General features: G+C 39.8%; 1 protein-coding gene across 1 annotated transcript in view; it reads left to right on the top strand.

Annotated features, from left to right (window-relative positions):
• CECR2 (CECR2 histone acetyl-lysine reader) overlaps window positions 1-12,479 on the top strand; it is a 111,399-nt gene that overhangs the window by 42,808 nt on the left and 56,112 nt on the right. Inside the window, exon 2 of the mRNA XM_084811875.1 lies at window positions 575-669. Coding sequence (XP_084668001.1) covers window positions 575-669 — 95 coding nt within the window. The remainder of the gene's footprint in view (window positions 1-574; window positions 670-12,479) is intronic.

Here is a 12,479-nt window from a genome sequence, read left to right as displayed (position 1 = left end):
GCGCTTTTAAAAAATTACATTCTCAGAAAACTGTATAGTCTGCCTAAAACCACATTCTTCAGGTTTTCTCTGTTTCCATGGACCCCAGCATACCCACATCCATGATTATAAGGCCTTTGTTTACAATTTGTTGTAGTGAATTAAAACAGCAGAAGACCAGGAGAGAGAAAGCATAGCCAGAGAATAATACAAATATTATCTTTTTTTCCAGTTATAGTTGTGGAAAGAAAGCATCGATCCAAACTGAAATGTGTGCATGTTATATTGGACTTGGGTTGGAAGGCATATTTGAATCCTTGCTCAACCATCCTCTTCCTGGGTGGCTTTGGGCAAAGCATAGTATCAGTTACTATCTTTAAGTCAAGAATAATAACTTCACACCATTTGTGTGAGAAATGCAAATCGTGTAGCATTTGTAAAGCAAACAGCATGCTGAAAATGTTATAGAAATGATAATGACAATGCAAACTATATTCTGCTAGAGCTCATTGTTGTTGAAGCCTCCTCCCCCCACTGCCCCCCAGTCAGGAAGGAATTTTGGATAAATTTATTTAATCATTCTTTCTCTCATTAGGAACTTGAAGCAGCTCTTTACAGTGAAGATGTAGAGTTCATCAGTGATCTAATTGCCTGTCTTCTTCAAGGTTGTTACCAGCGCAGCGACATTACGTGAGTAGTCTAATTCCATAGTTTACATATTTTTAGGAATAAAGAGAATTAACACCATCAAGAGGTGTTCCACAACTTGATGGACTACTGAAAATGAAGATGTCAGAACTAAGTGCTAAATAAGTGTAATTGTAATAGATAGCTTTCTGATCTAGAGTGCCTGTAGGATTATTATTTTACTCATTCCATCTGTTGTATTATTATGATTCATAATTCATGCCTGGAATATTTGAATGTAGTCAGTGTAAGGCTCTGGTTGGCTAAATATGCCCCCCACCCCCCATCTGACCCTGCACAAAGTTCTGCATGAGAATGACATAGGAGCCCTATGCAAGTCCCATGGAAACAAATAGAAATTGTGCAACTTTGGTAATTCATGTAATCTGAAACTACATACACTCAGCCATCACGTGTCCTGATTTGTTTCTTTCCTTCACTTCCCTTGTTAGTCTCCTTGTAGAGGAAGTGGGATAGAAGTGTATTAAATGAGTAAAGTAAAATAACATTTCACCCTTACGTTCACCTAAATTTTAAGATTTTTCCCTTTTAATATCATTTACGATGGTTTCTGCATAAAGTATTCTATAATACAATACTTACAATTAGAATTCTTTATCATTTATGCAGAAACCATCCATGTACATGATGTTAAAAGGGAAAAACTTTAAAACACTTGCTAGTATTCTATAATGTTAGATGGAATATTCTAATATATACAGAGGTAAGCTGAGCAAACACTTCTTGTGGATGGCACCTGAATAATTTAATTGCATGGGGCCATAAATGCATTTACTGATAATCTACCTGCTTCTGGTAGAGGGCAGTATGTGTCATTTGATGTTAGGGGTATGCAACATAGTCTAGAATTTGCACACAAAATGGAATTAGTGGAAACTGATGATGGACATTCTACCTAGTCACGGGGCTTAGAAAATGAAAGAACAGCCTATTACTTTAGAGTATCTGAGCTTTTGACTTCTCTCTGCAATTTCCACTCAAGGATTTGCTAGTAATTCTCATATGTATGAGACCAGACACATTCCAGTTTGAATGGCAATTTCTGGCAGAAATGGGGAGTATAAAAGGAGCTCAATCAAGAAGATTGCACCTTAGACTTTAAGCCAAGGATGCATGAGCTCTCATCAACATGGCAATGTCTGGAAGATACTTAACTGTATCTGCTTTCTCTTCCATAAATACTGCCTGCCCACCTGAGGATGGTTTAATTTTTATATAGTGATTTACATCTATAACATGTGCCTCATTATTTATTTATTTTCTTGCACAGCATGTAAAAATTGTTGACTGGGCTAGAACTGCCTGGCTATTGTTTTCTGTGTGCAGCATGATTAAAGTACTCCTGCTAATTATAATGTACTCTAAAGTAATTTTGGAAATGGAAGCCTAGCTGAGAACCATTCTGGTGCACAATTTAAATGTACTTTGGGTTAATTTGCCTATTTGTCTTGGAGTGAAAACATGTGTCAAGACCATACCCACCCGGCCTTTAGTTTTTGGCTTAAAATTTTGCCCGGTTTTTGTTAGTGTTTGTTGGGGGGAAAATGAACATGGTTATGGAAATAAACATGGCTTTTTAATGGGTATTTTGCAAAGCAACTATATGTTAAAATTTCAAATATTTCCCCCCCAGTAGAGTTACTATTGTGTGTGTTCTGTAAATGTCTAGTATGTAGTGATAAGACATTACCTACTTCAGCACCCTATCCTGTCCCTCCTCAGATATGTCCTCAAATAGATAGATCCTGTTTGGCTTCTGTTCTCTTTTATTGAATGAAAATAGAAAAGCTTCATACTCATATTTGGGATGGAGGCTAAAAGGAAACTGATGAGATAGTTCAAAGTAACAAGTATGTCTGATTTCTCTTGCTGGTGCTACCGTTGCCTAGTAGTAGAGCTCTTACTAGTAGAGCTCTGAGAGCACTAACTGGCTTTTCTGTTTGACCAAAGCTGTGAAAAAATGTAGGTTGATGAAGGAGAGTAAAGAGATTCACATCTTCCTCCCCTTTAGTGGATGCCAGTATTAACTGAAAAGCTAGATAGTTCTCAACTGATATCAGTGTTTATGCCCTGATAAATCTTTGCCATGTGCATTCAGTAAATAGGTTTTGACATCTCATGAAATTTGCTTTCCTTGACTCCCCTAGCTGAATTTTTACATAAAAATATAATATCATGGTATGTGATCCTCATTTCTCTTTATGACTTACTCATAGCTAAATTCCAGCATTGACATCCCATGGTGAAGCAATACTAGTTTAGATTTATGGCCTTGTGTAACAAAAGGGGATAGTTGAAAGGCATATGGATCTAGCTGAGTTGATTATACATAATGACCCAGTTCGCATGTTGTTAACAAACCATGGATTGTTGAAAGTGCAGCAGGAGCAAGTATGTATACCGGTTCCCGCCTGCCTGCTCCCGCTGTGATAAACAACTCAGGGTTGTTTATTGTGATGTCCAAACGCTGAACTCTGGGTTGTTGGAAGACACACAACCCAGAGTTTGGACCTACGGCCTGCTATCAGCGCCCAGTTCCCCTGAACACCCCCCCCCCCACAAACCTGCTGCTCAGCTCTTTGACAGGCTGAGGGAAGCACCTGGGGAGGAAGGCATGTATGGAGAATTATCACCATGCACCTTCTTCCTCATCCTACTCATGCTCTGTCCAGCCCAGCAAACAGCTGATTGGTCCGGGGAAAGGCTGTACCTAGCACCCATAATCTGGGCAGTGGAGAAGGGAAGGCACAATGGGATCTCAGTATATGTGCTGGGGTGGGGTGAGTGTGTGTGTGAGAGAGAGAGAGAGTGAATGAAAGAGAGTGAGGGAGAAGGGTGTGTTGTGAGAGAGAATGGGGAGAGAGGGATGACAACCATGGCCATGCCCTCTGTCATCTTTGTCCATGCCTATCACTGGTATGTAGCTCCTGATCCACTGCCCATTGCCACATATAGCTCTCAGGGGTAAAAAAGTTTCCCACCTCCATAAGGTAGCTCTGCTTGCAATATTTGGGTTTAGCATGATATATAGTGGTTTGCTTTGTGGATCTGTGGAGTTTATTTAATGAGTCCTAGATATCTTTTTTCTCATGGTGATCTATCAAAGCTATTTTTACATATTTAACCCAGTTGAAATACAGAGAATAGGTAGGTGATTGATCCAAGATTTCCAGCAGGGCATTCAGGTGATCACTTTCTAATAGTGTTTTCCTCAGGTTGACTATGGAGCAAAAGTGTCAAGTGTGGTTAAGAAAGAAAACAGTCTCTATTGTCAGACACTTGTGCTGTGGGTGTGGGAAGCCATCCCGTATAATCAGGCCCTCTCCTGACTGTGTGCTTTAGTAATGACCTTGCTACTTTTCCTTCTTTTCCAGTCTTCTCCTTTTGGGTAGCAGTGAAACTGGCCTGCTTCAGCTGTCATCTCTAGGTTAAGTGGCTGCATTTGCTTCTGTCAAGCTCATACATGTGTCTGCGATGTGATCTGTTATTAGATTAGACGGCCCCCATCGGCTCTCCATTCCCCTAGCTTCCCTGGGGATTTCACTCCGCTCCAACACTGTTTCATTTCTATCTGCGAGAGTGCTGTGGGAGTCATCGCATCAACAGCCTCCTTGCCTGGCAGTGAGCTTTTAGTTACAGAGTTTTATTTGATAGGGGTGGGGATATTTTTAAGTATGCATGATGCACTGAAAATTGAATAGTTCTTGGCTTAAAACTAGCTAGCACCTTCCCTCCTCTAATGGCTGCTTCTTAGAAAATAGTTGTATATTCATGCAAAATACACATTCATTAATTCATTCATTTAAAACATTTCTATCCCGCCCTATATCATTAAGATCTCAGGGCAGCATACAGATAAAATCAATTTAAACATTATAAAACAATAAATAATTTAAACACCTAAAAACATATTGAACGTCATGCCTTGTGTCATTTACAAAAGGGGCATGCCACATGTGTGTCAAACTTGAGAGTTATGACTGTGAACATATCGAAGCCCTGCTTGAATATGCATGGAAGGGGAAAATGTGATTTATATGCATTTGCACACTTTTAACTAACATGAAATGTATATATTTTGTACTTGAATGTAAGACCTTGTATGGGTTATAATAAATGGCCCTGATTATGGAGTTTTTAAAGTAGAGTATTTTTCATTAGCCATGAGATTGGGTTGCTGGCACTGCTATTGTTCAGGACATTTATTTCCAAGTCAAGAGTTGCAATCCAACAGATGGGACCTAGGCAGAGGCCAAATTCTTTTCCTAACCTTAGACTTTCTGCCCCAATTTTACAGCGTCTTCTCTGGAGAAATTCAACCATTTTGTGGAGATGAACTGATGGAAGTCTGGAATATGCTTTTAAAAAAATTTCACCCTGATTTTAGGGGAAATCCCTGTCTTCAGCACAGCATCCATTGTTGATAGTCTGGGAACTTACCCACAAAGCTTCTGTCCTTACTCACCACTTAAGTCAGGCTTGGGAATCCCACACAAGAAGAATCTTGCTGGTTTGGAGCAAAGGTCGCTGTTGAACAGCAGCCTGTTTCTCACTGTGGCCAGACAGATGCCTCCAGGAAGCCCAGAAGCAGGTCAAATCCCTTCCCTGTTGTTTGTGCCTAGTGCTATGTGAAAAACAGAACAATCTGGTATTCAGAGATATACCACTTCTGGACATGAAGGTTCTACTTAGCTATCATGGCCAATAGCTGTTGAAAAACCTATCTGCCATGAATATGTCTAAGGAAGGTAGACAAGGATCTGTTAGCAGTTTGGCTAGACAGGCACAAGTCTTTAGAAAAAGTATGACATATGAACGTTATAATTCCTTTTCTTTTTTTCAGAGACAATACCTTGCTTAGTTTAGCTTTTTCATAGCTTCCAAGCCATTAGCTATGCTATGAGGCTTCCCCTTTGGACTCCTCACCCCCACCCCAAAGATAAGCAAAGAACTCCATTGTGGCTGTCCGGGGTCAGTCCTGCAGCTGTAACTCAGATTAGGTTGACCTTAATCAGAAACAAGCCCTTTTTTTTGACAACTCATGATAGATAGATTGCTGTAGGGTAGAGAACATTAGCCATCCCTTAGGTTTTCCCTTTCTCCTTCTCATGATACAGTCCTTGCTTTTCCTGACCCTACTAATGATGTCTGAATGAGGTCATTCAAACACACATTAGACTCCTCCCCATAATCTTCATTTTCTTCTAGACAAGTTGCATTTGTGAAGAAAATATTGCCAATGTAATTCAAAATAAAGCATTCATGACCTTGGCTGTCATTAGAAAAATGGTCCCTTTTGCTTCAGAGAGAGAAAGAAACATTATATGTCTTACCCGTTCATCTGCCAGTGAATGCTTCCCTGAACTAAGATTGCCCTCCTCCAGCCTAATAGAAACTTTGAAGTGAACATTCTTACGGAAGCAATGAATCTAATACTTTTTTGGTAGTAAAGATAACTAACCACCAGTGACCTTTTCCCTTTATTTGGACTGCACCTGTATATACTGTGGCCTGCTCCGGTAGGGCCTTCCGCTTGTGTTGCACAAAATGTGGGAAGTATCAAGACGGGGGTGGAAATAAAACGAATGAATGTATCTGCTGTTTTCCATGAAATTATTTAAAAACTGGAGTTTTTCCAATTTTATGTTACTGTATAAATAATCATCCAGTTTCAGTATTGAAAAGGTTGGTGCCAAATTAATTAGATTACAGATACACTGATCTAAGGGAGCAATCCTACTTTGATCAACAGTTGCCTCCGAGCCTGTGCAGGGCGGGAGGAGTGGTGAGGAGTGGATCTCCTCCTTGCTCCCCCTGCCTGGATGTCTAGTCGTGGGACCTCGGAGTGTGGGAAGCGGTAGCCGGACAACATGTAGGATGTGTCTTACCGGATTTCCGACTTCGCCACCTTGGCACACCCCCGGGAATGCCCTGTTTTTGCCACTCTGCACTCCTCTTCCGAGCATGGGGCTGTTCCGAGCTGCCTATGAGGCAGCGCGGGAGGGTTGAGGTCCGTTCTCAGGTAACTGACCTTGGAGCGCAGGCTCTGAGGTTTCCCGGGAACCGACCTATCCTATGGCCATCTAGCCGCTGACTAGTGGCCATAGAATTGCGCCCTTAGTTTCTTTGCTCAGTGGATTTGGGTTCCAGAATAGTTCTAGAGCAATATGAGTAGGGTGGATATAAATCTTCCCTTACAACATTTGATAATATGGCCCCCTGGGCAAAAACTCAGCCTTCACCTTTCTGGTCTTCCATTATTACATCTTGACCCCTTCTTTGCCTCTACTGATAACTCTGCTGCCAGAATCATTCTCCTCTCTCATTCCTCCAGTCATTTTAAGTCCTTCCTTAAATCTCTCTACTCGTCTCATGTCCACTCCTGGATCCAGTGCAAACCTTGTGCTTACCTTCAAAGTTTGTTTGTTTGTTTGTTTATTTATTTATTTATTTATTTATTCTAAGTTCTCCATAGCTTCCCACTCCTCTTATTTATCTGATCACATGTCCTAATATATTCTTGGTCATAACTCTCACCCCTCCAGCTCTGCTATACTCATCCATCTAAATGTCTCTTCCTCCCTCAAATTACTCTGCCCTTTCTCTTGCTGCCCCTTATGCCTGCAACTTTCTTCCAGAACACCTGCATGAATATGCCTCTCTTCCTTCAATTTCCTCAAAACTCACCTTTTGTATGAAGCCATTGGCATCCGACGTGTAACTTTGTCTAAGTATGTGTAATTGAATTGAACACATATTCTTCCCCTGTTTTACACTCACCTTTATATTGCTCCTGTCTCTCTGTCTCCCCTCTATCGAATTTGAGAGAGTGATCTCTTCAGGGCAGGGACCTATCTACTGTGTAAAATATCATGCACATTATGGTATTATATAAATAATAATCTTGATTCTCCTGGACGTCTCAGTGGTTTCCCACACTATCAACCATGGCATCCTTCTGGACCAACTTGTATGGCTGGGGGCATTCTTTTATGCAAGTTCCACTCTCTGGGAGGTTTCAGAACATGGTGCTTGTGGAACTATTCTTCCTGTGAAATCCCACAGAGATATATTCTGTCCCTTGTGCTTTTAAGCATCTATGTGAAACTGCTGGGTGGGGTTATCTGAAATTTCTGAAATTTTAGCCATCAGTATGCTGATGACACACAGCTCTATTTCTCCTTTCTATCTGAACAGTGTCTGAAGGTATTCATCCTTGAGTAGTTGTCTGGGCTCAGTAATGGACAGGATTAGGATGGATAAATTAAAGCCCAATTCAGACAAAACAGTTTCTCATGGTGGGGAATGCCAATTCTGATGTGTGTTGGAAGTCCTGATTTTAGATGGGCTTGTGTTCTTGTAGGAGAAACAGGTTCATAATTTGGGAGTAGGTCTGGATCTGGGTCTCCTTCTTGGATCCTCTGGTTGAGACAGTGGCCAGAAGCATCTTCTGGCAGTTCTGATGTGCCAACTAAATCTCTTCCTGGAAGAGAGGGATTTGACAATATGGTGCTAGAGTCTACTGTAATGTGTTCTATGTAGCGCATATGAGAATTATGTGGAAATTCCAGTTAGTACAAACAACAGAAACATGTATGTCTTGAAGGAAATTTTTCTTATTTGGGAAGTTGGGGGGGGGGGGGAGAGAGAGAGAGAATGCTTTCTATCCAGAAATTTCAATTTTCTAAAACAGTTTCTTAATTTATTATTATCAGAAAAATCCAAGTGACATTTTGAAAATCCCAATTCTTCCAAATACATTCCAGTAATTATGATTTTTATCCCAACCAAAGAGGGCAGAACTCATTCCATAATAGATTAAAATGGCTTGAAGCAGCATTTTATTTACAATAATTTTAAAATACCATCAAGCATAGCTGATTATGATGGTAACTAGCCAAAACTGCTGCTAATTATTTTACTATTTTGTGCCAACCATTTTTTCCCATGTTCATATAAACATGATCCCCCTTTCCCTTTATGTATCTACCAGTCATGGTGCTTACACTTATAGACTTGGTTCACATGTAACAACAACCCAGAGTATGGGTTGCTCAATCCTGGGTTGTTGTTACGTGTGAACCTGGAACTATGGGTTAACTATGGATTGTTAATCATGAGCAGCACAGGAAGTGAACCTGTGTATTGTTGCTGGATTGTGAACTCTGGGTTCTTTTAACTAAGGGTTGTCATTATGTGCAAACCCAGAACCATGAGTTGTTCATGAGTTGTTTCACCAGGCTACAGAGGCAGCGGGCAAGAATGGTAAACAAAAAACAACACACACACCCCTGACCACTCTACATACCAGTGCTACAGCATCACAAAGGCATTTGGGATACAGGGAAGGAGCAGGGGAAGGAGCAGGGAATCAGACAACCCAGGAAGTGAAAAAAAAAACTGCTCTTCATGTGATCGTCAGGCAGACAAATCATGAGTAAACTCTAGGTAAGACAGCAACCCATACTCTGCATTGTTGTTATTTGTGAACCAGGTCATATCCTTGCTTTTCCATATCCTGTTTCTTTTCTTTTTTTAAACGATGCCTAGACAGGGAACTGTGGCTTTAAAAACAGTTTCCTAATAGTGACATTCAACAGTGAGAATGAAAAAAAATGTTTGGGAAGGCAATAGAGTTAGGCTTGCTTGGGAAACTGGCTTACTGTAAAAGGAAAGATAAAGTTGAAGTTGAGGGTAACTGGAAATTCCGTCAAACATCTGGTTCTCATTTTAGGTTCTCATTATAGCCTGAATCAAAGCAACAACCATGCAGTGGTAGTCTACACAAATTGACAAGAGGACCTGGAGTGCTCCACTAAGAACAGAGGCTCATTGCAGCTTACATGGGGCAGAAGGGCGAAAGCTTCTGGTTTTAGCCACTTATGTAAAAGTCAGATTCAAATACTCAAGATGATTGGTTGAATCAACAGACATATTTCCCCAGAGGAACTGGAATTAAATACTCAAATCCTTGTCATCTAGAAATGGCAAGTTTCATGACTCAATATGTTTGTTTTGAACAGCAAGAAAAAAAAAAAAACAGAAAAGAAAGAAAAACTATTGAGATTGTTCTGATTTATTTTTCAACTGCATCACCCAACATGCTTTTTCTGATTGTTGCTACTGCACATACAAGGATCAAATGAATGTTGCTTCTGATAACCAGCCTCACAAGCTCTGTTTCAGCAGGACTCCAGAATTAGTAGTCCGTTGAGGACTGCCAGTTAGACTCATTTCCCATTAGTTATATTGGGCTGGTTTGTATGCAACAATAACCTTTAAAAAAAAATCTGGATTATTGGGAATGAGGCAGTGTGCTGGTGCTATTAACTGGTTGCTCCCATGGATGGAAAGTCCGTGTGTTGTTTAGCTGCTTGCAGTTGCAGTGGGAGCGATCAGTCACCATACTCATTCCTGATTTTTTTTAAAAAAAAAAGGTTATCAGGAACATTTGGTTGTGTGTGAACAAGGTCAATATCTAGGACTGGAAGATTTAATTGATGAGGTAACAGCAGGTTCATACACACATTACATCGTGCATATTACAAGCACTTTTGCCTCTGTGTGTATACAGGTTAGAAAAGTATGCCATGACTAATGTGATTGAAAATGTGTTTAGCATGCACAGTCATGTTTCTTAGATATACATCTCTAACTTTTTAGAAATACACTTAAAATGGAATGTGTTAAATGGTTCTAAAACTTAAGCTTTCATCAGAAATCCTTTCTTCAACTGATGTTGATGGCAAATTCTGGGATTCGAGACTCTTGAAAGCCTTGTTCCTATGAAATTTGCACAGAGACACCAGCTGTTTCCACCTTGCCCCAGGTTTGATGGGTGAATCTTAAGGGTGGTTTTTCCTTCCAGTTTTTATTTTAAAAAACCTAGCCGATATTTGTGCCTTTGGAGATGAAACTACTTATAACTTTTCCTCCCTAATAAGAAAAAATTGAGTTAGTTTTGGTTTTAAACTCTGGGTTGTGTTTTTAAACTCTGGTAACATATTCCAAAACCTGATGGGATAGATCAGTAAATAGCCTTTGCTTCTAATAATGAAGAACAGTGTTGTTTTAATAAAACTGGAAATTATACTTTTCCTCTTCAGGATCTCCAAAAACAAAAATAAAACTTCATGAAATTTTATAACATGTACATGATTTAAATTTAATTAAGACTCTGGCTTTTAAAACACAATTAGTTAAAAATAAATATTATCCATCACTTGATATCCTAGATATGACCCAAACACAAACTAACAGTGAACAACTTGATAGATTCATCTTTTGGAGTTTGGGTATGATCCAAACATGCTCTTAAGACTGAAACAAAACAGTGCCCACAGTAATGCATTTCAAATCCAATGCTCAATTATGACAAGAATCCAGACTGAAGAATTGTCTCTTTATTAGATTTTTATTATGTCAGTCTAACTGATGACAATTTCAACTGGTCAATGGTTTCAGAGAGGGGTCTCAATTAATCATTGAGTGATTGGAAATTTGAGGAAATCCGGACCTGGAGTTTCTTAATTGGATTGTTTATGTCAGCAGTTTCGGTTGATGATAAATCATTGTGTGTTTGGATGTGAAAGAGTCATAAAAGTAATTGTTTGACTGCATGAGCTTGCCTGTTTGATTTTTCGTGGGAGGTTGTTCAGTGGCTGGGAATGTGATGCTGCTTGCCAACAGGTACAGAGAAGCAGATGATTGTGCTTAGAACTAAGGTTTAAATTAATTCAGTATTTCAAATCCACATTAAAATTTGCTAAGGGAGATTCCAAAGATGGATCTTTAAATGTGAATCTCTGATGTTAGAATTGTAGGAGTTTAGAGGTAGAAGGAACACCTACCTATCTCAACTACCTAATATCTTGCCCAGACGCAAAATACTAAAAAAATATGGGATACAGTAAAGAAAGTCAAGATGCATACTGCAAAATCACATTCCACTCCCTCCGACCCCCATGTACCATGTTTTCATCTTGGATGGAATTAATTCATTAGCTGTTTTCAGATGTAATGCTAAAACATGGTCTGCTTCTGTTTTAATATCCTGATCTGTTAACTATGGTTTGTACAAATCACAGGTTATCTTATTTGGATGAAATGGGAAATTGCACTGTGTTAGAAACAACAACTACTGGAAGCTTTAAATTTCTTCCTTTCACATGCAGAGAGAGAGAAGCTGAGAATATGTGAGCCTGAGGCTTGCCGTAGCACATTCCCATACTCCTAAACCATAGTTTATTGTAAGATCTGAATACAAGTGAATATTTTCCTCAATTTTGCCTTTAATTTTGGAGCTTTCCAGAAGCATCTGGCTGGCTGCTGTTGAAAAAAGATTGCTGGACTAGATGGTTCTTTGGTCCAGTCCAGCTGAGCTCATCTTGTGTGTATATGTTCTCTGACAGTTGCACAAATAATGCAATATTCAGAGTGAATTGTGGGCTGATTATTTAAGTGGCAGCTTGTTGCAGTATGAATAGAATAATGTATGCATGAGGCCTGGTGCTGAAGATGGTTTCCCATGTTGGAGTCCATATGTTGGAATAAAAACTAAATGGGGCAAATAGATGTCAGAGACCATATAAAATAGGGCTAATCTGAGATGTATCTGTGCTCTAACCATCAAACTAGATGGTATGGAAACACAGCTGTTTGTTTGAACACAGGGTTGTATCCAATGTCAGCCTTCAGCCAGCAGAATGGACACTGCTGGTGGACTGAATTTTTTCTTGCCCCTGCACCCCCTCCCCCCAAATCTCCTGAGGAGATTTGGGGACATGTGGGGA

Source organism: Heloderma suspectum, chromosome 7 (genome assembly GCF_057233095.1).
Source record: "Heloderma suspectum isolate Gila_16-S chromosome 7, 16-S_ref, whole genome shotgun sequence".
Lineage (NCBI taxonomy): Eukaryota > Metazoa > Chordata > Lepidosauria > Squamata > Helodermatidae > Heloderma > Heloderma suspectum.
This window is presented reverse-complemented; position numbering and strand designations above follow the sequence as displayed.